This window comes from Pholcus phalangioides, unplaced genomic scaffold (assembly GCF_987345545.1).
Source record: "Pholcus phalangioides strain wild (caught in Gottingen) unplaced genomic scaffold, Ppha-v1.0 ptg000003l_1, whole genome shotgun sequence".
NCBI lineage: Eukaryota > Metazoa > Arthropoda > Arachnida > Araneae > Pholcidae > Pholcus > Pholcus phalangioides.
In genome coordinates this window covers 48,027,103-48,052,950 of record NW_028301596.1, presented here as the reverse complement: position 1 = coordinate 48,052,950, position 25,848 = coordinate 48,027,103, and the positions used below count along the sequence as shown (strand labels likewise).

General features: G+C 35.1%; 2 protein-coding genes across 3 annotated transcripts in view; one reads left to right on the top strand and one right to left on the bottom strand.

Annotated features, from left to right (window-relative positions):
* The first annotated feature begins 54 nt into the window (after nt 1-54).
* On the top strand, nt 55-15,394 carry LOC149088738 (V-type proton ATPase subunit D-like). The gene is made up of 7 exons (XM_089249544.1): nt 55-206; nt 3,132-3,249; nt 4,634-4,781; nt 7,322-7,366; nt 8,369-8,539; nt 9,536-9,614; nt 13,848-15,394. Exons 1-7 carry the CDS (start codon nt 166-168, stop codon nt 13,987-13,989), a joined length of 744 nt encoding a protein of 247 aa, XP_089105670.1. The 5' UTR covers nt 55-165; the 3' UTR covers nt 13,990-15,394.
* LOC149088737 (uncharacterized) overlaps nt 14,286-25,848 on the bottom strand; it is a 24,491-nt gene continuing 12,928 nt past the window's right edge. For both annotated transcript variants that reach the window (XM_089249524.1, XM_089249532.1), the window contains exons 2-5: nt 24,054-24,640; nt 22,461-22,492; nt 18,831-18,971; nt 14,286-14,644 (exon numbers count right to left, since the gene is read on the bottom strand). In XM_089249524.1, the coding sequence (XP_089105650.1) occupies nt 14,573-14,644; nt 18,831-18,971; nt 22,461-22,492; nt 24,054-24,591 (783 nt within the window). In that variant the 5' untranslated portion in view covers nt 24,592-24,640 and the 3' untranslated portion in view covers nt 14,286-14,572. The remainder of the gene's footprint in view (nt 14,645-18,830; nt 18,972-22,460; nt 22,493-24,053; nt 24,641-25,848) is intronic.

Here is a 25,848-nt window from a genome sequence, read left to right as displayed (position 1 = left end):
AAATCGTCTGTCCCGTAGGAAAAAACTAGGTCATATGATTGTCGTGCTCCTTGCATTGCATAACTGAACTGTTTATTTGTCTGGTCATCTGATTGAACAGTAAATATTTAAAGGCTTATAAAATATTTAAAGGATATACATATTTGATTGAAAAGAGTAAATAAAATGAGTTCTAAAGACGTCATATCAATATTTCCGTCTCGGATGTAAGTAATGTTCATTGAAATTCAATTTTTGTTATTTAATTACTTTTAATTGCATTGCTATTGGGTTTTCGTGACTATTTATTTACTTTTTTTCTCATTTAAAAAAAATGTCCCTCGCGATTTTGTCTCTAATGTTTTTCTTTACTGTCATTTTTCAGAGGTAAAATGTATCCGATTGCAATAAACGGTGTTTGTGTCTGTAATCTAAAGAATTGAACGAAATGTTTGAATAGGCGGAGCCCCGTGTTTTGTAATCCTAAGTTGGGGTGTTACGAAAACAATTACTGCTGTGTATCCGCCCTGTGCGTATCCATGGTCCCGAAAGAGGAAATAAATATTTTTTTAACATTTTTTTTTTTCCCTGCCTGTTTGCTTTCTTCAATTGCTCTGCAGTCCATTGTAAACCGTGACCTGTAGGACCTTGTCTCTCTCGATGTTCTTGTGTCCACAATTTGGAACTATTTGTTTCCCCCTTTGGGCTTAGGTTTCATCTTTCAAGATCCATCATGACTCGAATGTTAATATTGCCCCATGTTGTATCCCCTTATTTGCTTTTCATCCCGAGCAGGGCCACCAAGGACAATGCCCTAATCTTCAGGGAAGAGGCTTAGGTAAGGTTTCTTAGGAAGGTCTCTTAGGAAGGTTTCTTCGATGGCTCTACAGTCCACTATAGATAGTGACTTTAAGTGACAGGATCCCGACTGTGCAGACCACTGAATGTAATGCCCCAGGTTTAAGGGAGGAGGAGGTCCAGGTAAGAGCTTTTTTCCATGGCTCTACGGCCCATTATAAACGTTTACTTTGAGTGACTTGTCCTCCTTGATGCTTTGGCACGTCATTCCGTTAGCATTTTATGACGGACTAGTGAAGAGTTTTCAATCTCTTAACTTTTTTTACGAACCGAGTATGTCTAATGGCTTCCGTTACATTTGTATTGTCATGACAACCACAAAAAATAGCTTATTTGTTTATAATTATTTTCACAAAGGATTATCACAAAAATAAACACTTTTTTTATTCCCACTTCCAACAAATTCATTTTGGAATAAAAGAATAAATATTCACAATTTACACTCTCCTACAATGCTTTTCATCCAGCTTTCTTCGTCCCATTTGAAACTATTATATACAACTCTTAATATGATCACATCAGGACTCATTTCTGATAACAGTAATTGATTGATAACTATATCTGAAAAAATCCTGATTGTAAGTATGAACCCCATGTATCTCATTCGGTAGAACAGGACATATGAAAACTGAACAATTGTTTTTCTTTTCCCACATAACTGGGTTTAAAAAATGTTGAATTGTGGCTTTTTTTTGTGCGGGTCATGCAGGTCAATAACAATAACTTACACGGGAAAAAGTCTGGTTCTTAACCTTAGAGCTTCAAAATGCATGAAAATAAAAACACTGATAAACTGAAGTCTTGATAATTGTAAATGAATTTTTCCCATGCTATATGATATTGGCCCACTTTACGATAGTGATAACAATACCCAAATGATAACATTATCCATCATTCTAATGAGCAGCATCTACTGTATTTTCAGTACTGGTTTGTTATAGGAACAACTGCCGATTATGAGAAAACAGGCCAAGCCTTATTTGGGCAGTTAGACTAAGACTGGTTTTGGCAATCAAATAAGGGTCACAATCTTTATCTCAAATAAGAATGCCAAGTTACTATCTAAAATCTTCTAAATTGTGTCCACCAATGGCTGTCCTGATAACTGAACCTTCTAAATTTTGTAAATTTCAAAAAAATGCTTCAATGGCTGTCCAGATAACTGACCAGTGTATTTTTTTTATTCCCTTCAAGGCATTATGTATATCATCTAGCCATCTTTCTCTTTGTTTTTATTTTCCATGAATATCCAGCATTATTTAACTATTAATATCACCCATGTTAAATATCTCGCTTTTATTCTGAGTTCAAACAGATCTGTAACTATGCAGGGCCAAGATGGAAAGTGTTGTATTCTTCCGCGGACAGCTGCAGGTAGTAAGCTAATTGGATGTAGAGAAACACTGAAATATGTGTGTGGGGAACCTCTGTAGCTTGAGATATGGCTCCGAACTCTCGTTTCAAACATGTTGCTATAGGTTTTATTATTGTTTCACTCATATATTTTTATATTACTTGGTTATGAATTTCAGATTATATATGTGTGAAAACATTGTGTTGTTGAGTAACACCCATTAAAAACTATAATTTGTGCCTTCATTATTATCAATTATCAACAGTAGTGTTTGAGCTGGAGCTGTTGTGGGTGCTTGAGCATCTGCGGTATTTTGTAAAATCTGGCAAAGCATCCGGACTTGATTCAGAAATCAAAATCTCCTACGTATAGCTTAATCTGGACACACTTCAGATGCTTTCCATTACTACTGATGAAGACCAGATTATTTCCAGAATCACTACTAGAAACAAAAATGCAGGCCTATTGTGTCATCCATCTAAACATTAATTTTATCATAACATTTTCGTAACATCTAATGTGCTGTTAGAGGAAAGCAGAGCGTGAATTTGTGCCTGGGGCTCAGAACCCCCCCCCCCCACACACACACACCAATGCGCTGACCCCACTAGTTGCTGCACTGTTATTAACATGTAATTAACATTAGGTAAATTTTTTGGATGAAAGCATAACTATCAATTTTTAATGTTTCTGATACATTTACAAGAATTTAAAATAAATTTTTTCTATTCAATTTCTAAATTTTTCTGATTTTTCTAAATCAATTTTATTTGTCATCTCCAGATTCTTCCACTCACTTTTCCTCATACTTCACCTGTATTTGTTTATTGTTATCTCAAATTGGTTCCCATGATTTGAATTTGCCATTTAATTCCCACGTGAAGTTTACAACAATGCGCTGTGTTGAAAAGTTTTGATTTTAATATTTATTTATTTTTAGGGCCTTGACCACAATGAAAGGTCGTCTCAAGGCAGCGCAAAAAGGTCATAGCCTTTTGAAGAGAAAAGCAGACGCTTTGCAATTCAGATTTCGACAAATTTTAAGAAGTATAGTTGAGGTGAGTTGATTCATGTAAACTTTTTGGGAAAATAAATTGTTTTCTTATTCACAATTACTGAATATTGATGCAAGCATGTAACTTACGTTGAAGACATAAAATGTATTTTGATTTAAAATTCAAATACATTATTATTAGCTGCATTAGCAATTGAAAAACATGCAAGCAAATAAGTAACTTACATACATAGGTTTTGTTTATGAACAAAATCTTGAATGGGGAACCGTCACTTGGCAGTGAAATAATTATAGTAGCTCAAGCATAAATATCTTTGCTGGCCATTTGCCTGGATGTAAAAAAATTGTTTGCACAGGGTATCTACCATTAAGGAAGAAGTTATGAATTGAGGAAAAAAGTGAAGGATTTTTTTACAAATTAGTTTTCAGAATTTTTCCAGCAAGTTTCTGATTTTATTGCTGCAAATCATGGTCCTTTTACTGGGCTTACTATCCCAAATGCCTGATAGATACCCCCGATACTGCAGTGGTAGTTGACTGAAAATAGTACAGTATTTTCCAAACAATCATGAGTGTGTGTCAATTTCTGTTTAAAAAAAGAAGTTTTATCACACCACTAGCAGCTAAAGCAACTTGGGTTTCTATTGTCGTTCATCATTGTGCCATCTCAAGGAAAGTTGAATTTTGTGCTCAAAAGAGCTATTCCGTCAAATGGTGAGTACTAAATCCCCGAACTGGACAAATAATGAGTGTTAAATCCCCAAAGTGGACAATTAATGAGTGTTAAGTCACTAAAGTGGCCAAATAATGAGTGTTAAATTGGCAATGATGGTACAAAGTAGAGTTAAATCATAAATGTGTCACCAAAATGCTTCGGGGAAAAGTCACAATTTTTCTTTGGGTATGCTTTAGGTCAGGGCTGGACAAATCCCAGGTGCTAAATCACTATGTTGACTAAGAAATTGGTATTGCAAACCTAAAATTTTCTTTATGTAGTTGTTAAAATTCAGGCTGAGAGCAGCACAAAATATTTGGAGTTTATAGAAGCATATCTGCCAACATATGAAAGCAGGTCACTATGCTCTGTGAAAGTCAAAAGAAGCATTATTTTGTGATTTTTTTTTTTCGGGTAAAAATTGTTCTGGTGCCTGAATCTTTTTTTGCAATTTGTTAAGCTCTGTTATAGACACTCTGTTCTATTCATTAAATATTCAGCACTGTCATCAATCAAAGTAAAGTTTTTTGTGTTAATGGATGTTGAAAATTCCCTTCTATTGATGCCAACTTCTCATATTGGAGGAGCATTAAGGGCATATTCATACTAGGATTCCTTATTTAGTTAAAAAAAAAACTGCTCCATTTGGTTCCTTTAATGTATATTTTGAATATTATATGAAATAATGATATTTCTCATGTTTAACATTCAGACAAAGACATTGATGGGAGAGGTGATGAAAGAAGCTGCTATAACCCTTGCCGAAGCCAAGTTCACAACTGGAAATTTCAATCACGTTGTTCTTGAGAATGTCACGAAAGCTCAGATTAAAGTCAGGAGCAAAAAAGATAATGTTGCTGGTATATGTTCTTCGTTCTGTATTTTTTTCTTTTTTAATGATTCGATGCCAGATAGTTTCTTTCTGGAAAGAAAATTACTCTAAAGATTTAAAAAATAATACGTTCAGCTTTTTTTTTATCTCACAATACAGTGATATCTCAGCTAATGAAGTTAATTTTTACCAGAATCACGTTCATTAGCCAAAATGTGATTTCCCCATAGATAGCTATCTATGGAAAATTGTTAAATTCATTCCATGTACTGCCCAAAATGTAAAGATAAGTTTTTTAAAACAATAAGGAGCATTAAAAAAAGACAAACTAACTGAATGCTAAATTTGGATAAATGAGAATTTACAAGAATATGAGATACTTATGATCTTTGTTTTTTTATTTTACACTATGTACACAACCAACTTTACTGCTGGCACCTTGGTTACTGCAAAGCTGGTGTTGATACAACCCAATCGAGTTCGAAGACGTCTCCCTCAATTTGTCATTTGCTCAGATCACCCGTGTCTGATACATGCAGATGGAAACGATATACTACTTGCATGTCCAGACTGTTCAGGTGGATGCAGTCTTTCACTGAAAGAATGTGACTCTTTTTTTTTCAGTGCAGTGACAGTAATTCTGATGATGATTGGCGCTGAAATTCAACTCACCATGCAACTGTTGTGTTAGGGTGTGCATCCATTTGAACAAAAATGTTCATTAGCCAAGGCAGAAAAATCACCAAAAATAATTTTTAGCCGAATAATTCATAAGCATAAGTGTTCATTAGCCAAGGTATCACTGTATATGCTAATAACAGTGAAATTTTGATGTAACGATATTCCAGAGACCAAGGAAAAACATTGTTATAGAAGTATCATCAATAGGTATATCAAGAGGCAGCAGTAGATCATAGATATTTCCAAACAAGACAAAAAATTATTATTGTAGAGGGGGATTTATAATTATATTGAGTATCGTTGTAGTGAGGTTTTACTGCATATGACGTATGGGAACGGGAAACTATTAGACAATGGTCAGACTTTTCTGTTTCAGTTGTTTCACCCATGATTAATTTTGATGGTCATATAGAATCTGGTTAACTTCTTTGATTAACCATTCAAAGCTGAAGTACTCCTGTGAGGACTGCATAAAACCTATATAACCACTTTAAGGGTCATATACCATATTTCCTGTCTACCTTATGGGCCTAAGAGCGGCATCAGTATATTTACTGTCCCTTTCGGGAATAAAATTTAATATTCATGTCACAGATGTTCAGAACCAATCTTGAACAGTTTAATGTCCTGCAATTAGGGTATTGATAAGCTAATCAGAATGATCATTGGCATACTTTTTCGAATTGGTACAACTTATAGTGTGAAGAAAATAAAGTGAATTCTCAATGAAATTTGGATGAAGTTTGTTATGGGGATAGTTCTCTGTGCTATTCGTGCCATTGCATCACATATGAAGACTGCCACAAAAGAGTTTCTTCTCTCTGACATATCGCACTCTATTTTTGCACACAACACATTTATAGAAGGGTTTGGTTTCATGTCTTCTTTCTTTCTGTTGCCAAATGCTGCTTCGGTAATAATTCACTCAAATCCACAAGTGCTTCTGATGGTAGCCAGGCATTCCTATTTATGATTTTGATTGAAGCAGCAATTTCTTTTTAAACAGTAGGAAGCATTCCAAAAAGAAGGGTTGACTAGTTTTTTTTTCCTTTGCCCATTGGCTATTATCTGATTACAGACCAGTAACTTAATTAGTTTATATCATGCATAGAATGTCATACAATAAAATTTCTTGAAGGCTGTGTTTTTCAAAATGAAAATTATACATATCCTCAGTGTGAGCATAACAAGTCTCCAAAATTGTTTTAAAAAATTTAATCGCCACTTTAGATAAGCCAAGAAATAGAGTAAATGCTTGATTATATCCTATTGAAACTAATCAAGCAATCAATCAATGATATGAAATATGAATAACTTCATTGAGGGATGTATAAAAGTTTGTTCACGTTGTCTACTTATATAGGGACATAAAAAATTAAAACACTGAGGAAATTGATCTCAATAATCCAGCCATGTGGTAGTCCAGCGCATCCAGTAATCCACCACTTTAAGGCTAGTTTTCATCGAGCGTAGTAGAGGAAAACAGGTCACTGTAAGTCTGTGTGTAAAAATTTATATTATTCAAATGGGATTTTTCAATTAACTTCCAGTAATCCGGAAATTTTGCTAATTCGGCACACTTTGGTCTTATATGTGTCAGAGTAGCAAGTTGCTATATATTTTTTAAAATTAGGGAGTATGGTTAAAATTTTTTTTCAAGAGCTGGATAAGAATCTCAAATGGGTCAGATTGACTCTGGGAAGGGAGTTTGAGTAATCACTCATTAACTTAGATGTATAAAAAAAAAACTATTGCATTTTGAAGTGATGTGCAAAGCAGGCATTTAGCTACCGCATAAGAGAAAGAAAAGGAAGCTTATATCGTGATAGTTTTGCACACATTGTTTTTTTTATCATTTAAATTTTCTCACTTATATCATTTTTGCAGGTGTGTTGCTCCCTGTTTTTGAAAGTTATCAAGATGGTGGTGATAGTAAGTGGTTTAATGAATACCTTTATATATTATATATCTGAATTGTTCTATTATTTCCATTTATTCTTTTGGTATACTTTTTCAAGTAAGTTCATTCAATTTTTACCTGGAAAGAGAAGTTTTGATCAATATAAATATTCTAAACGATTGAGGGATATGTACAACAGGGGTAACCAAACCATGGCCAAGAACAGATATTAACAATAGAATCACCGGAATTTCAACCTAGAACGATACATAGCAGTCATTTTTACTGCATTGAAAAAAATTCAACGTAAATTATTTTTCTTTATTAAAACTTTTTAAAACTGCATATATGTTCAGTTTTTCTGATATATTTTTGTTATAAACCCCTCCGCCATTCACCATTTGGGGCAAAATGACTTTTTGTATGATAAACACTAATCTTGTGTTTGGATACCTCAATAGGGGTTTTTTGATTGTTATTCTTTGAGCTCTTGTAATTCATTGCTCAGTTTTCAAAAATATTTTTTCCAAAGGCAGTTCCATCCTCTGCCAATGCAACCTGAAATAAATTTGCTTTTTCAAATGTGACCCAAAAAATTGAACAAAAAGGGCATTTTGTACACCCTGGATATATCAGTTGTTTCCCGGAATCACTTGGTAAAAGAAGAAACAGCATGATTCCCCCCCCCCTCTTTTATTGACTACAGTGGGAATTACATATTAACCTTTTTATATGATCGATCTGATGATAACAGTTGAAATAGATAATCCTTATGCCACAATTTGTTTCAATGAAAGATTTATATAAGCTTTTGCATGTTTATATTCCTTGTGAAAACTGTTACCAAAGCTACATCAATAAAACTGAACAAGCTTTCATCATGTAGATTAAATGAGCACAAATGCAATATGTCAAAATAATAAATTTCTCATTTTGCCTGGGAGTGTGTGTTATATATTAGACAAATTTTTTTCAGTGGTGTCTTCTATAGCTTTGTTGAAAGTAACACAGTGCTGCTTTTTTTTTTTTTAAAGCCTATGAACTCGCTGGTTTATCTGGTGGTGGGCAGCAACTCACAAAGGTGAAGAAAAATTATGCGAAGGCGATTCAGTTGCTGGTTGATTTAGCCTCTCTCCAGACTTCATTTATAACTCTAGATGAAGTCATCAAAATCACAAATAGAAGAATAAATGCCTTGGAACATGGTATATAATGTTTATTACTATAATTATTTACATCACTATAAGTACTAATATATGTTCTTGTTTTTCTCTATATTATTAGAATACTATGTTTTCATAAATCTTCAAATTTACTGCTCAGTGGTCATTCAAGTATTACGTCAGCATCGAGGGGGGATTTCGGTATTGCTGACTTTTGATGACGAGTGGGGTTTGAAGGTTGCTTACGTCGTCAACCACCCCTTTTTGAAGATATGAAATATTCTAACTTGCTGACGGGAGGGGGGTCAAAAATGGCTGAAAAACTGCTTACGCAATACTTGAATGGCCCCTCATTGTTGTTTTATGTTGTTTGGGTTTCATAGCTTATCCATTGAACTGTCACTAAATTGTATTAGGATAAAAGGTATATAAGTTTTACACAGCTTTATCGCTCTGATAAAGCTGTGTTATGTCACTGCACTTCTTGGTATAAAAATGTGGTTGATTACTTTTTCTTCACTTTGTACTTGGGCCTGTATTCACTTAAATTCCCTTATCTCTCTTATACCTGCTTTTTAGTCATTAAATTTTAACATATTTCACATTCAGTATGTTTTAAAGTTCTGTTATGTAGTTTCCAATAAATTAATTGTTCAGTGTGTCAGTTCAATTGTTCAGTCACATTTACAAATGAACTGGAGTAGTAATTTTTGGAATCGGACAATAAAGTTGTAATCACCATGTGGTACCGGTAGTCATTTCTTTAATACTACATCCATGGTAGCACAAAATAGGTGACCCTGACGCACTTCCGGGTCACCCATTTGGCATATGTTATATACATGCAAGATTTAAAGGTTAATTCCCGAACTTTATGAACAGATAGAGCATAGCTTTTGTGAATTTCCTTTTCCTTGCATACAGTATGCATGTAGCCACGTGTGTGTATATGTGTAATATGTAATATATAGTTATTATGAATCATTTTGCTTTTAAATAAACCATATTTAAAGACACATTTGTACTATGATATTACAGTTGTAATTCCAAAGATTGAGAGAACTATTGCCTATATTATTTCTGAGCTGGATGAGATGGAAAGAGAAGAATTTTACAGGTGAATTCTCAATTAATTTTTTTTTACTTTTAATTTAACATTTATGGTATATAAATTAGTTTTTTTAATTTTTTCTCTTGGAGCATAATAAAATTTTGAAATTGACTTGGCACAGTTTAATGATTTTTTAAAATAAAAGTCAGCCAAATATAGCAATAATTGATTCTAGACTGGTCATAATTTTTTTGGTTTTCACTTTTAGGAGGGTTCAAAACTTTTTAGAGAGGTTTTTAAAATTTAAGAATTCTCTGAAAGGACCACCACTCTTTTTCCTTATAAAACTGGCTGTTTTGAAAGGTGTAACCCCCTTATAATAAAAAAAGTGAACTAATGTTTTAGAAAAATGTTTTAGACAGAAAAAAAGACTTTAAAACAGGTTAAACTACAACACAATAAAACTATTATTCTGTTCTTGTTTCATCTAATATCTCATGATTATACTAACTGAAGGCATTAAAAGAAGACTCAGTAGATACTCAAACTCATGACAGCCCTTTAGCCCAAGAAAATCTTATTCATTAAACAACAGCTGCAAAAGCACAATCAGTTTTATGCCAGATTTTATTTTTTAGTCAGAGTTCTATGTACATATACTATAATGATCCCATGTTATAGCAACCGTTCCATTAAAACAACTAGTAGGATAAGTCCCAAATGCTTTCATATAAGAAATACCCTGTATGTACACCTTTCGATATAACAACCACCCAGTAAAAAGTCTGCTTTTGATGGAACGATGGGGGTCGTTACAACGAGTGTCAACTTTAATAAACTCCTTCTGTAATGATACTTTCCCATATATATATATATAATGATATTACTCTCTAATCCCAATACACTTTCAGAGTGTTAATAAAGCCTATCTATAACAATACATGGAATTTGTCTAATTCAAACTTGGATAGTTCAAATTTCAGTAATTACCTTTGAGTTTTCATTCAATTTAATGTTGAAATTACTTGTTTAATTTTATCCTCCTCCCCCAATGTTTTGGATAATTTCAAGTTTGATTCAGATATGTCATTGTAAAATTTGTCTTTTCTCTGAATTCCTGGTTAACTTTTAGTCATCTTGTTTCTTATTCTGTTATTTACTGATTTTTAATAGAATGTAATGTAGCCCACATTATAATATTAAAGAAGTTAGAATCGAAAAAAATCAGAACTTTTTTTGGGGATCTAAGTGAGACGCAGTGATTTTGTTACCAGTTCCACACAATTTTTGCCTTTCTGTTGGCAGCTAGAGTTTTACCGGGCCTTAGATGACTTAATTAGTACCTGGCAGATGCAATGAAGGAACATTGCTCAAGAAATACAAAAGTTTATGTGTGTATGTGATAATCTACTCCAAATATGGAATGTTCAAAGGCCTGTGTACTAAAATTCTGGTTTATTGTCTGGTAAAATGTGAAATTTGTGTCTAGCATTATTATTAGTTTATTTTAGATTATCAATGTAGTCTAGTTCATAGGCAGATCTAGAGCTCGCTGTTGAGAGGGGTGATTTTAAAAATTATTTAAAATTAGTCCTCATGAATAGGGTGACCATACATCCTGCCCCATATTTTCCAGGACAGTCCCAGTTTTTGTTTTTTTCTTCTTCATCCTGACTTTTTTGAAAAAAAATTTCCCATTTTTTTAGTCAAAAGTTTTCTTGAATTTGTTATTCAATCAAAAACGTTAATGCAGGTAATTTTCAACAGATTGACTGAATGCAATATAATATAGAAGTTTCAAAAATTTCATTAATTATCACATTTTGCTCAGGAAGGGGGGGGGGTTATAACATAGATCTGTGCCTGGCTTAGTACCATTTTTCACCATGAATGGGGTTCACAGGTTTGTTCATCTCTGGAATAAAAATTTACGGATGTGGAAGTTAGTGAAGAAGTATAGAATAAACTTACATTGACTCTCTTATGAAGATGGTGAAAACTAATCTAAGAAAGCAAGAGAGATCCATATTCCAATACTTGCAGGGGCTACAGACATGTTAAGAAAAAAAAATAAGGCTATTACTTAACCACACATTCTTCTACGGAATTTCCAACAAATCGGCACATACCGGAATATGTGTGGCCCTAACGTATTTATGTTGTTGAGTTGCACTTGCTTCCTCTTTGCACTGTCATCTGCCTTCCATTTTCTGAAGTGAAGATTGAAATTCTTGAATTTTCATGTGAGTCAGTATCGTGTTGTAGGTCTGCCTGCTCTCTGTAGAGCGACTTTTTCAAATGGGAGACCAGTTCACATTCATGCCTTGAAGCTGGAAAGTACACACACTGCAGAAAACCAACTTTAAAAAAAAATTAAGTCTGTTGAAGTTGAAAACTTGCATCTTTCATTCCCTAAATCAACTTGAAGATTCAATGTTTGAGAGTATCCAAAAGGAAACGAATGAAAATCACAAATTTACATATCATTTACGCTTTCTACAAACGCTAGTTGCAACAACGAGGAAACTGGTATAGTGTAAGTGATAGCATTCAATACATTTTTGTAATTGTCAAGAGTTTTTGATTTTTCATGCAAGTTATCCCTATGCTGATGAATTGGATAATTCAAACTTTTTTGCGGTTTCCTTGAGATTTGAATTATAATAGTTTGACTGTAACTCCTCTACAATGATATGGTTCTCTTGTCGCTCGAGTATCATTATCCAGGTGTTTCACTTTATATAAGGCAATAGATATTTATCTTGAGATTTTATTAGTGGTACCTAATTAAAAGATACCTACCAGATGCAAAACATCTGGCTGTTTGTTCCTACTTTCAGACCACTCTTTAGCAACCTGAAAACAGTGTTTAACCTATGAAAATTTTCCATGCATCATAAATGTAAATTTTTACTCACAGCAAGAGAATAACCTGTTTAAGAATTACAGTGCAACCTTGAGTTATGAGTATCATGATGTGCAAGTAATCCACTTTATGAGGCAAAAAATTGTGAAAAGCTCTTCAGCTTAAAAGAAAGTATTCAACTCATGAGCTTTGAATGTAAAAGTAAAAACTCATTAAACTGTGTCTTTCGAGCAAAGCTACTTTAATTTTACTTCAATAACTATTTTAATTTGTATAGAATACATTGTAAATGATTACTAATTGACCTTACTAAATGATTTTTGTGCTGGTATATTAACCTTTTAATGGCCAGTGTTCCCACAATTTTATTAATTGCAAAAAAATATTTTTCTTATATGAAATCACTTGATTTTTTTTCCTGAATGCATGAGATTTCAAACTTAATTTAAAAAACAAAAATTTTGTTCGTTTTAGCATTTATGCAACAAATTTAATTTTTTTAAATCACCTATTTTTAAGGAGGAATAAAATTTTATTTATTTTTTGTTTGGATTTTAATGTTGTTTCTATGGGCATGGGCGAGTCCAGAAAACATAATTATTTTTTTTCATGAATTTTATGGTTGATAGCTCGAAACTAAAGGATCAGGACAGGAAACAGCAGAAAAAAAATTAGAAAATCAATCTTAATTCGGCCAGTTAAAGGTCAATCAGGCCTGGTTCAATTAATTGACCAATTGTTTTGGCTGCTATTGACTAACCAGTTGACTAATTGCAGTTAGTTTTTAGTTGAGTAAATCAAAACAATCAATCGTATTAAAATTAGACTAAAATTTTTATTAAAAGTTTATAGTTTGAGTTAATTTAAAGCATCTTAATTGGTTTTGTAAAATAAGTCATTTTTCAATGTATAACATTTCAGATTTGTGGTCATATTTTAATCAAATTTTTTGACATGTTGATTCAATTAAAAATGGTGATAATTTTAGTTCCAAATTGAGTTTTAAAATTTTATGAGACAAGACCGCAATTTATTGTCTCCACAAACTCCAAACAGTTTGGGTATTTGGGAAGTATCAAGTCCTATTCACCCCCCCCCCCTTTTCCAAATAACATTTGAGAAGATTTTCTTGGAAAACAAGCATTAGGATGATCAAAAATTCTTTTTAAAATCGGTGACTAACCTAAAATAAGTTTTGGAAAAAAAACTCCAAGATCCAAATGAAGAAATTTCAGGTTTTGAGACAATATGTTTAGAATATTAAATTGCTTCAAGCAGGGTGGCCTTAATTTCTATTACCCTAGTTTCCCTCTCTTCTCTTGGTATGATCTTGCTGGGTATCACTGCATTTTCAAGTATTAGACCATACAAATGCGTGTATTTTCGTAAATAGTTTAAAAAAATAATACTTTTGTTTTCTTTGATTTCGTAAGACTTAAGATAATCCAAGGGAAGAAGAAAGCATTGAGAGAAGTGAAAGAAAAGAAACTTGCAGAACTGAAGGCAAAAGGTATAGAAATAAGTTCTGGTAAAAATTTGCTGGAAGATACTGTGGATGAAGACCTTTTATTTTAATTCCATTGGTGCTGTGCACATTTTCAATGTGGAGGTGTATGTATCGTGAAATTATTACATAGTCCAGGGAAAAAAATGCTATCACAAGGTTGTTAAATAATCTGAATCAAATGACTTCTGATGATGGTGTGTGGTATTATTACTCAACAGTAGTGGCTGAAAAGAAGTGTTTATGGCTGAAATTTTTATTTTAAAAGCATATATGCTTGTGTGTTGTTGGTTCATCATTGTTCAGAATACATTTTTTCTGAAAGTGTTGTATTTGTATTATATGTAAATGTGCTATAGAATAAATATACAGAAACATCACATATTTATTACGAATGTTTGTTGTATAACATGTAGCTCCAGATATAAAATATGGAAAAAATGATTAGGGTATGAGCTACGTAGGGAAATATGAGTAGGATTTACATGTTGCTCCTCAGTCTTTCTCGAGGATTCTGTTTATTCAAGAGACAGCCTTTTCTTTCTTTTGTACCAGTTTTTGGTTTGGCCATCATGATGCGTCTTGGGGACTTGACACTAATTGTTAATAAAGAAAACAATCATTCCAGTTTTTATTTCTCGAACTGTAGAAACCTCAGAATTCTTCGTCCGATGATTCTGCAAGTAGCCTCGTTCTGTCTGATCGTCTCATATTTTTTATGCTTTCCTGCAAAGAACAATAGAAATATTGTTAAAAGTGTTGGTAATGTTTAAGATTCAACATTCAAGTTTGATGAGTGAAATATCATGCAGGTTTTATAATCATCACTTATGTATGATCTCTTTATATAAAGAAACAAAGGAAATAAAACTGAATAATTGTGAAAATGTTGAGAGAATATTTCAACAAGTCTCATTATGTAATTTTGATGTTGTAATTAGTAGCATTGTTTAGTAATAATAGTACATAATTCAGTCATTCCATAGCAAATCAGTTCGTAGATAATATATTGTACAAGTTAGGGATTTCGCTAATTTCTTTACTTATTTGTGATTTTAAAAATCCTCGCACCTTTTGAATTAACAGAATTTAAAAGAACATTCATTACATGAACTTATCTCTATGCATCATCAACTCATTTTCAGAACTGAATTAGATTAATCGCTGAACATGAGCTTTGAAAATTAACATTAATTTTATCCATGTTTGGGGAAAGATGGCAATTATATTCCTTAAATTAGTGAAATCCCTGACTTCCACAATGTTGTCAATTTGATATGAAATTATGTTCACATTTCAATTTATTAGATTAATCGCTGAACATGAGCTTTGAAAATTAACATTAATTTTATCCATGTTTGGGGAAAGATGGCAATTATATTCCTTAAATTAGTGAAATCTCTGACTTCCACAATGTTGTCAATTTGATATGAAATTATGTTCACATTTCAATTTATTAAAAATTATTTCAGAGCATGTGGTTATGATGTCAGTTTTTTAAAATTCGAAACATCAATGTAAGCTTACAGAAACTTTAGATTTCAAATTTGAATTTTACAGACACAAAAATTTTTTTTATCATGTCGCTCCTGATTATTACATATTGCTGCATCTTTAGTTTTCAGTTTGTTAGAAATTGTATGGATGGGATGAGAGTGCAACACAGGTTTTATGAATCAATAGAAAAAAATTATTTCAGAAATGCACATTCGACTTTAAAGAAATAATTGTAGGTTTATTTATTTTTTTGACCAAAATTTAGTTAAATTAACTGTCAACTCTTTATATTGTCAATGAGAAGAACTAAAATTTCAAATTTTGCATTTTGTGTTCAACTTCTTTCTTTGTTTCTGGATTTCGACACCTTTTTTCAAAGAGAGTGACTGTGAAAGAACCTGGAAATTTCAGTTTTGCTACTTCATATAAGTAGCAAAACATGAGAAATAATTGTTTATAATTATCAGTTATGTGTTTCATGAGCTCAAAATGCCCAACGAGGTGGCTGAAAAAAAAGATATGGATGTTAATATCCGAAATACAGTGACCTGATATATGAGCTATTATCAAGAAAAAAAAAGATAAAATGTGTGTGATGCATTGCCTACAAAAAAGCTTGCGGTTGTTTTATAAGTATATCTCGATTATCTCTGACAGTGGTATTTTCTTTAGAAAGTAGTGAAATTTTATTCAGTATCTACATTTTGACTTGAGTATAACTATACAGAGTGCACAGGTGTGGTTGTCTAATGGTCGTAGTGCTCGATGGACCCGGGTTCAAACCCCACCGGCACTGGCCTGCTGAAATTGGTTTTCTGTGGCTCCCAACTTTGAGCCGCGAATGCCAGCCGAACTTTCCATTAAAAAGTCTCGCCACAGAGAGCAACAGGCCTGCAAACGGTACAAATATTCTATCATTACACTTCACTCATGTCGTTTCTAAAATATAGATGGTAATCACTGAAAAATCTGACACAACGCTATAAAAGCACTCAGACTGTTAGGCACTTACACTTCCAGCATAACTCACTAAGTTGTAAATTGCCCGTGGCGATAGACCGGAGTTGAGTTTGGTTTGAAAGAAAAAGGGTGTATAGGGGTAACAGGACGTATGTGTGGCATTTTACTGGCGAACCGTTGATCCTAGACATACTTCCAATTAGAAAAAGTATCCAAATAACATGTAGTTATACTCAGATATTCGTGTTGCCCTGTCTCTCCTGATGCCAACAAAAAAAATCCACATTTCTAAGTGTAATTTTCACAGATATTCGAATTCGCGAAACGGAAGTTGAGAAAATACAGCAATGCTTGTTAACGGGTTATCCGCATTTAAAGCTGTTTCTTTCCCAACTTCCCTAACCAATCCAGGAAAAGTGTTCTCAAAAAGTCCAAGACTTTTGTTCTTAAAGAATACTGGGAAATGCGAATTCTTTTCCTTCAATGCCCCCGGATTTGCAGGTATAATAACGACAATTATAGTGTGCAAGTTTGCAGAATATAAATTGCATAACTTTTTTTTTCATTACGCCCAAAAGAAAAACAACAGCACCTATGTAAGAGACACGTGACAGGACTCTCAATACAATAGTACCAGGTGTTACTACAACAATTGAATTTAAGTCTGATCGAATTTTAAGCTCTGTTTTTGCGTTGATATATTTTACTAGATTCGTTGATGCCGTAATAACGGAGACCCTAATTTATTGCCAATATTTCGAATTTTCCAAGTTTTTCGCTTTCAGAAACATTTAAATAACAGTATTTTTGAAACATTTCCTGAAGCATCAGGGAAACCCTTTAGGACAGTGTTTCTCAACCGCCGGGCAACGGTCAGTACCGGGCCCTAACACTAGTCACAGCGGGTGGTGAGTGATTCGCAGTTTCATTTTTCCCATTAATTTCTTGTTAGGTGTGTGTATGACCGGGCTTTTACGCAAAAGAGATTTACCTGGCCGCGAGCTACCAAAGGTTGAGAACCACTGCTTTAGGAGGTCTTTTTTAGGACGTTTATTCACCACATACAATTTATTTTTACGAGGATTAGCGTGGCAACAGCTTTTTTCTAAAAAAATTGGAAAATGGACCGCGAATACCGAGGGCCGACTGTATAATGTGAAGAGAGAAAAGATCTGTGGTTTCTAGTACTGTTTCGGCCAAAAATCATTTTTGTTACTGTCATTTTGCTTTATCTGGAGTCAATCTTGTAGGATATTAAAACAATGCTATGAATGTTTAAAATTTTTTTTTTAAGTAATTTTTTTTAGGGATTTTCGTTTTATTAGGCCTATGCTATGATCATGTTGTCTAAGGACAGTACCCCCCCACCCCGTCCTACTTTTCCTAATTTTTTTAGTGGGAGCCCTGTAGAGCAAATGAAAAAAAACTGGCATTAAAATACGGCATACCTCCATCTACCCTTTCAATATTTTTGAAAAATTGGACTAAGTTGGAATTTCAACAGCTGTTATAGGAGCCCATGGAAAAATGACTAGATTTTCAAGATGGGGTTGTAGCTGTATTCACAGGACATTCGGTTCAAAATATTTTCCAGAAAAATACATAATTTCAGGACATTAATTCCCGAAATGTGCCAGTTATCAACCCATTCATATGAGAAAAGACTAGAATTTGCACGTGCTTTAGGATGTGAGATCTTTCGAACATTTGTTTCAAGCATTGGACGCATACACTTCAGAGTAATTTGTTGTTTCATCGGCTTTCACAATATTTTTACAAAAACATACATACAGGATGCATATATATGCACCTGTTACCTTGCGTATCTGTAATATGCCATACGCCCTGTTACCTATAGGTAACAAGGCATATTACTGGCGAACCGTTGATCACAGAGGCATACTTCCATTCAAAAAAGTACCCAAATAACGTGTAGTACTCAGATACGTCATTCATGTTGCAAAGGGTTGTGTAGTTGTTAAAATAAAAAAATTAACTTTTTGTACTGTCCTCGTGTGCCCAAAAACCCAATTAGAAAGCTATTGCCCTGTCTCTCCTAATGCCAAAAGAAGAAAAAAAAAATCCACGTTTTTAAGTGTAATTTGCTGAGATATTCGAAAAACGGAGGAAAGTTGAGAAAAGCATTAAATGCGTGAAAACCGTTTTACCCGCATTTAGTGCTGTTTTTTCCCCAAACTTTCCTCCGTTTTTTGAATTGAATATGGAACTTAGAAACGTGGAATTTAATTTTTTTAGTTGGCATCAAGAGAGACAGGGCAACAACTTTCCAATTGAGTGGTGGGCTTGACCTACTTTTTTGGTAACCATTGATATAATTTATTCACGTGATTGTTGTTATTTTGTCTGAAAAATCCTTCAGACTTTGATTTTGTATATGAGTGCGCATATGGATCGTGTGTACACAAAAAGAAAACGTGTTTTTCAAACCACTTACGGGCAAGACTTTGCTGCGGAGTCTCCTGCGTAAATATCTCCGTCGGATGCATCTGCAAGTCGCCACTGCCACTATCACGACAGATGCGACTACGAACCCAAAACATACGGGTATCAGGATACTGAGGACATACGTGTCGTTCTGTAAAAAGAAATGCACATATTTTAATACGTATATTTACGTATTATTATATCGCATAATTATTTATAACTTCTAATCGTTGAGGGCGATGTCCGCTTAATTAATTCGAATTCGCGAAAACCTTATCAAATGTTTGCGAAGCTGTCGTCGCCAGTTGTCGAAAACGTAGAATTAGCTTGCATTATAATGAATCTTGCCGCCAACTAGCCTCAGAACGGGTAATATTTAGCTGCCAGAAATAACACTAGTTTTGTTCTTACTTCATTAAGCAATTCAATTGCGAATTCCTTTTTATGATCTCGAAATTCACACTGTTCTTTTCTCGAAATATCTTACAGACATATGTGGCCCAGACACAACAAAATAACAGCCAGAAATGAATCAAACGAGGAAAAATTCCCTCTTTTTCTTTTATCTGCGCTCTCTAAGGTTATTTGTAGGGCAAGGATTTTATGCCCTAAAAACTTCTAAAAAACGCTCTATAAAAAATGCATTTATGTCCTTTAAAAACTAAATATGCCCTGTAAAACGAAAAACATGTTCTAAAAAATGTTTCATTCCTATTTCGGATAACAGTTTTAGCAAAATAATATGATAATGAGAAGTGTTGATACAGTCCAAACTATTTTGAACCAGTACTTATTGTATGAACAAAAATTCTTCATTTTACTAACCACTACGAGTATCAGAGAATCAATAACGTGGCTTTGGTTTATTTAAAATTATGTTTCAAACACATGCAGAAATTTTTGTGATGTAAAAAAAAACAAAAAACAAAAAGATTTTTTCCCATCGTCTAGTCCAGTGGTTCCCAACATATTTTTTTCTTCCCCCCCCCCCCAGAGCAATGCAACTTACATTCCCGCACTCCCCTTAGATAATACGTTTTCCATCTGTTAGAAAGTTTTTTTCTTTAATTGATTACATTAATTATCAAATAATTAATTTCTATGAATTCTTATACTTTGGCTTAATTTTTTTTAGTTGATTCAAAAATAAAACTAAAAAAGAAACCCGCTATTTTTTAACAATTTTTTTGAAATTTGGAAAAAAAAAGATTCATTGAGAAGTTTTTCACTTATTGATTCCAGCCGCAACAACTATAAATTAATTTTTCTTTGACACTTGACTGAATTTTTTGACGTTTTTCTTGAGTCGTGTGTTAACGAGAGCATCAAATCTAAGCACAACATGACAATAACACGAAGCACCAATAGAAACCATGAAATAGTTTAAGTAAGTAATGGTATTTTTCCTCAACCGAAATAGAAAACAATTACGATCGCTAAACGAAAAAGAAATTTTTACAACGCAAAATTTGTATGACACATATATGCGAACAAAAGTCAGATGAGGCGTCAAAATATTAGTATGATTCATATTTTTAAGAATTGAAAAATTCAATTAGCATCATCATTTTCCTGAATAATCAGTCAACATGATGTAATTTTTTTTCCCATCTCCCACCCCCCCCCCCAAAAAATGCTCTTCCGCACCCCCGGTTGGGAACCACTGCTAGTCATTGAAGGCCTCGTTTATCTTTTTCGGCGTTAAGTGCTGCAGCAACTTTAGTATCAGTTTGCTAAATAATATTGTTTCATCTGTACAGAACGCTTTCTCACCATATTGAGAAACGAATTTCTTCAGGTTCTGTGAAGTCCTTTGCTTCACTTTATGCACGTTGAGAAAATTCGATTGCAAAATAATAATCGAATCATTCACAATCGATACATTATTTACAGTTACTATAAGGTTTAACTTCCGAAGAATTTGAGAATATTGAGGCCCTATGGCTTTTTATCTGGACCTTCTCGAACTTGATCAGATGCAGTGATGGTAACGAGTCAAAATTTCCCTTTTGAGTAAGTTTTTCCCCACAAATTCAGAGTTAATATGCTGTCATCTATAGGTAGAAATATCTAGCCAACTATTTAGCTTTAGAAAAGCATTGCACAAAGTAAAAAAAATTAATAATTCTTTCTATTTGATAAAACTCTCAAAATTTCATACAAATGCTAAGAAATCCCCCCTCCCCCGGTTTGGCATCAGTTACTCTGTCGTCTGCATGCTCCGGTTTGAAGAGAAGGGAAAGAAAAACAACAAAAATGAAGGGAAGATCGGTGAAACGCACGGCGCATTTGACTCCTCCAGAAGCAGTCAGCCAATAACGCCCGACGTAAAGCGCTGTCGTGAGCCGTATTGCGCTCTGTAGGAAAACAGTCATACTGCTTTTTCTAACTGGTGAGTGGATGGCGTGTCGCGCTGGGTGATTCACGTCGCGCGTGGCACAGAAAACCTGCTCCTAGGAAAACCCGGCTTTAGAGTGACGTCACGATTCAGTTCTTCGGTCAACGCTCAAAGCAAATAGCCTACGGAGAAGCAGACGACAGGTGGACATCTATTCATTCTAGTTCCTTACGGACGGAGCCCACAAACTGAACTTGATGTGAAGTTCAGTTCTTGCGTCACAAAACAAGGAGGCATTCAAAACAAATAGTCTCCAAATAAGCAGACGACAGGTGGACATCTATTCATTCTAGTTCCTCATGGATGGAGCCCACAAACGGAACTTGATGTGAAGTTCAGTTCTTGCGTCACAAAACAAGGAGGCATCCAAAACAAATAGCCTCCAAATAAGCAGACGACAGGTGGACATCTATTCATTCCAGTTCCTTACGGACGGAGCCCACAAACTGAACTTGATTTGAAGTTCAGTTCTTGGGTCAGCAAAACAAGGAGGCATTCAAAACAAATAGCCTCCAAATATAAGCAGACGATTAATGGACATCTATTCATTTGAATAGGGTAAGACGCCTAGTTCTAGAATAGGGCGTATTAGTGTGACGCCAAGACCGCCAGCACTGATTCCAATGATTTTGATACTGGTTGAAATTTTCAACCAGTAGAGTTGGGTGGGAATTGAAGGCGCCATCTATCGGTGGTTGCCCCAGACACGGATGTTCTTTAGTTAGATTCGAACCCGTGGACTTTCACGGTAACCTTCATAAGGGAAGACGAGCATCTTGCCACTCGGCCGTCCCCATGGTCCCCACATAGGGGGGGGGGAGCTGACAGGGCTATAGCCCTGGGGCCCGGGACGGTTATCATCATTTTTGCTTTTTCACGCTATAAATTAACTACAGAAGGGGCCCCGTTAAAAGTCTGACCGAGGGGCCCGCAAAAGATTCCAGCCTAGGGGCCCCGCTACAAGATGTGGAGGCCATGGCCGTCCCGGAGCAGGGCCCCTAAGCCGGGATCTTTGGTGGGCCTCCGAGCCGTACGTTTCACGGTCCCTTCCATAATAAACGTATAGCATGAAAACAAAAAATGATGGTAATTGTCCCAGGCCTCCCCAGGGCTAGAGCCCTGTCAGCCCTACTCTTGTGGGGGGGGGCATGATTATACACTTTGTATATTATGTATATTAAAATGTGTAAAATAAAGAGCGAAAAGAAATAAAGTGTTTTTTTTAATTTGGTGATAACTTACCAACCAGACTAAAGTGTGATGAAAAATCTGACCTATATAAAAAGGAAAAATAGATATTTTCAAAAAACTGTTCAGTAATAAAAGTTGAAGAAATCGGCTATACAAGAAATTTCAAATACATCTTATATTTTCTTTTAATGTAGCAATCAGCAGGGGCGTGAGTAGGATGGGGGGATAGGGGGGACCGGAGCCCCCTTCCCATGCCATTGAGAAATTTAAAGCAAACTTGTAAAAAAAATTTAAATATTGAAAATAAAATTTTATATGTTGTTTTAAAATTAATTTCTGTTCATTTGAAATGTTTTTTTTTGGAGATTGGAAGAGATTCGCTGTGTCCTCCTCCAAATCGCCAATCCACCAATGTCGCCAAAGGTATATGTCCTTCTTACGCTCCTGACAACCTCAGTCAATTGCAGTGTTCCCATAAGTGGCCGATATAACCACTCTTCCCACCCCCTTCCGGGAGGAGGTGGCAATTAAATGATTTATGAAAACTATATGCTATAGGTATGATAAACAGGATTCTATGGCTTGGTTCAAGATTCGGGGCGGGGGTTTGATGGGGGAAATTAATATTTCTTGCGCTTGTTGTCCTAGGTATATATACAGGGTGCTTAAGTAAAACAGGGCGAATGGCATTTCACTGACGAATCGTTGATCCTAGAGGCATACTTCCTGTTAAAAAAAGTATTCAGATAATGCGTAGTGCTCAGATGTGTCATTCATGTTGCAAGGGGTTGTATAGTTATTAAAATAAGAAAATTAATTTTTTATACAGTCCCAAACCCAATCTCAAAACCCAAATAGGAAGTTGTTGCCCTGTTTCTTCTGATGCCAACAAAAAGAAAATTCCACTTTCTTAAATGCAATATTCTCAGAGATATTCGAATTCGAAAAACGGTGGAAAGTTGGGACAAAATAGCATTTAACGCGGTTAAAACGGTTTAATTTAACCGCATTTAATGCTGTTTTTGAATCCGAACACCTCGACAAATATTGCACTTGGATTTTTTTTTTTTTTTGGTGTCAGGAGAAACAGGGCAACAACTTTCTAATTGGGTTTAGAGGCACACGGGGACTGTATAAAAAGTTAATTTTGATTATTTTAATAACCAGAGAATTGCAACATGAATGACATATCTGAGGTGTACACGTTATTTGGACACTTAATTGGGAGTTAGAGTGGAGCGAAAGTTTTGCTATTGAAATACCTTTGGTGTTTTTACCTATTTAACCTGTATATATAGAAAGGTACCCTATTTTTTGGGCTGCACTTTTCGTGCAATATAGGACTCCATAGGATTCCCTAAGATCGGGTAGTGAAGTGATGGGGGAAAAATATTTTTTGAGGACTAATGAACGCAAAAAGTTCTGAAAACTACGCACTGATGTGCACTAATAATATACCGGCCACTGTAACGATTGTGAAATGGTTGGAAACATACGGTGTATTTTTGCAGTAAAAACCGAAAGAAACGTTCCTTTTGAAGAAAAATAATGTTGAAACGACCCCCTTGAGAAAATCTTGTGTACGCTAGTGAATGTTATGATAGTTTTTGTGATGGGAAATGGAAAAAAATCATGTACACTTACTATATGAAGATATTTTGGATTGGGCTCTTTCAGATGGCGCCATGACGACCTTCTCTTTCTCAGTTGCGTTGCCGCCCACGACTGGCGTGTTGGTCACATTCACGATTTCGGTTGCTGTGGCGGCGGTGGCATCAGTGCTCGAATAGGAAACGTTCGACTGAACGGTCGACGGTCCACCGGAGACTACGGTAGTGGCCGCCGCTGTTGCGGATGATGTTGAGATGGACGGCATCCTGGATCCAGTCGATGTTTCTGAAAAAGAACTTTGGGAACTATCGGATCGCAGCTGCTGCTGTTGGCTGGTCGGGAAGAGGGATGAAGATGGAAGATTAAGAGTGCTGCGGATTGAATCTCCGGCTTCTGCAGTCGCCGAAGACGGATCGATCCGTCCCAGACCGATTCCGTTACGTTCACTGTTTTGATAGTACTTGAAATCTTCTCTGGAGAACAATCCGAAATCCCTCCTGGGCTGCAAAACTTGCGGCAAACAGATGGTTGCCGGGATCAGCAGGAGTACGAGCAGAGCTATGGCATTCATAGCGACACCTGACGAACAGCTTCGAGTCCTATATGTTATTTCACCACCCCTGTAATAGTGATCGATGATGTTAGTTAATATGAAATCTAATAAATCAAGGAAAAATCGAAAAGGTGGGAAGAAAACTTAAAAATTCCGAAAAACGGAACTTCCTGAGAATACCTATTCAAGTGGTGTCATCTTTATACGTATATCTGGGGGAATACCGTTTTCTTCCTTAGGGAAATTTACACACATACACAGTTGCTAAACAAAAGTTTTTCCAAAAGCTTAAAAATGCTATTTTTGCACATTGGTCAGTACTTAACCAAACTAAATGTACGTCAGTTGAATGTAGAGCTTTGGAGTTATTTTCATCTCTTTTGACTTATGCTCTTTCACATGGCACATCGATTTGTGTCACTGAATATATAAACGACTTTGACGCAATCTTAGGGGCCATTCAAGTATTACGTAAGCAGATTTTTAGCCATTTTTGAACCCCTCCCCTTGTCAGCAAAAGTCAGCAAAACATTGACCCCCCCCCCTTTTCAGCAAAATTTTGTCAGCACCTTAGAATATGTCATATCTTCAAAAAAGAGTGGTTGATGACGTAAGCAATCTTCAAACCCCCCTCCCCCCCTTGTCATCAAAAGTCAGCAAATCCGAAACCCCCTCCCCCCCCGATGCTGACGTAATAGTTGAATGACCCCTTAAACACTGTACTTTCGCAAGAAGCTTTTGAACCTCCCGAGAGATTATCTATCTGAGCTGGTTCTGGGAGCCGGGCTTGAGCATTGCCGCAACTAGATGCTTGGTCACCCGGGGCAAGTGCGCATTTTGGTGCCCCCCTTGTAATGTTGAAGGAGAGGTTTGAGAATAAAATTTGCGCCCCCTCTGGTTCAGCGCCCGGGGCACGAGAGCAGCCTGTTCCCCCCTTGTTGTGGCCCTGGGCGTGATTAGAAGTGGATTTACTATTCAAAATTTAGTGAAAACTTGTTTAGAATTTCATTTATGACGGAAATGGTGACTTGGGTTAGAAAACACTATTTCTTGGAAAAAGTTTGATAATTTCGGGGGAGAGTAATACGCGAGGGAGGCTGAATTATTGTTCATAATTCAGCGATACCGCGTTTTGGCTACTGTGGAGATTTTAATTCAGTGTATAGATGGCCACCAGCAACAAGAAACGCGGATTGAATTTAAACACAAAAAATGGAATTCGTAGAGGCAATAAGAAAGCAAAATTCAAAATGTTACAGATATTTAAAATCTTTC

What these genes read in the sequence shown, in the direction of transcription:
- LOC149088738 (XM_089249544.1), top strand. Translation starts at nt 166, where the DNA reads ATGAGTTCTAAAGACGTCATATCAATATTTCCGTCTCGGAT. An exon ending in TTTTAAGAAGTATAGTTGAG is followed by an intron (nt 3,250 to 4,633) that starts GTGAGTTGATTC and finishes TTTAACATTCAG; the next exon opens with ACAAAGACATTGATGGGAGA. An exon ending in CAAAAAAGATAATGTTGCTG is followed by an intron (nt 4,782 to 7,321) that starts GTATATGTTCTT and finishes TCATTTTTGCAG; the next exon opens with GTGTGTTGCTCCCTGTTTTT.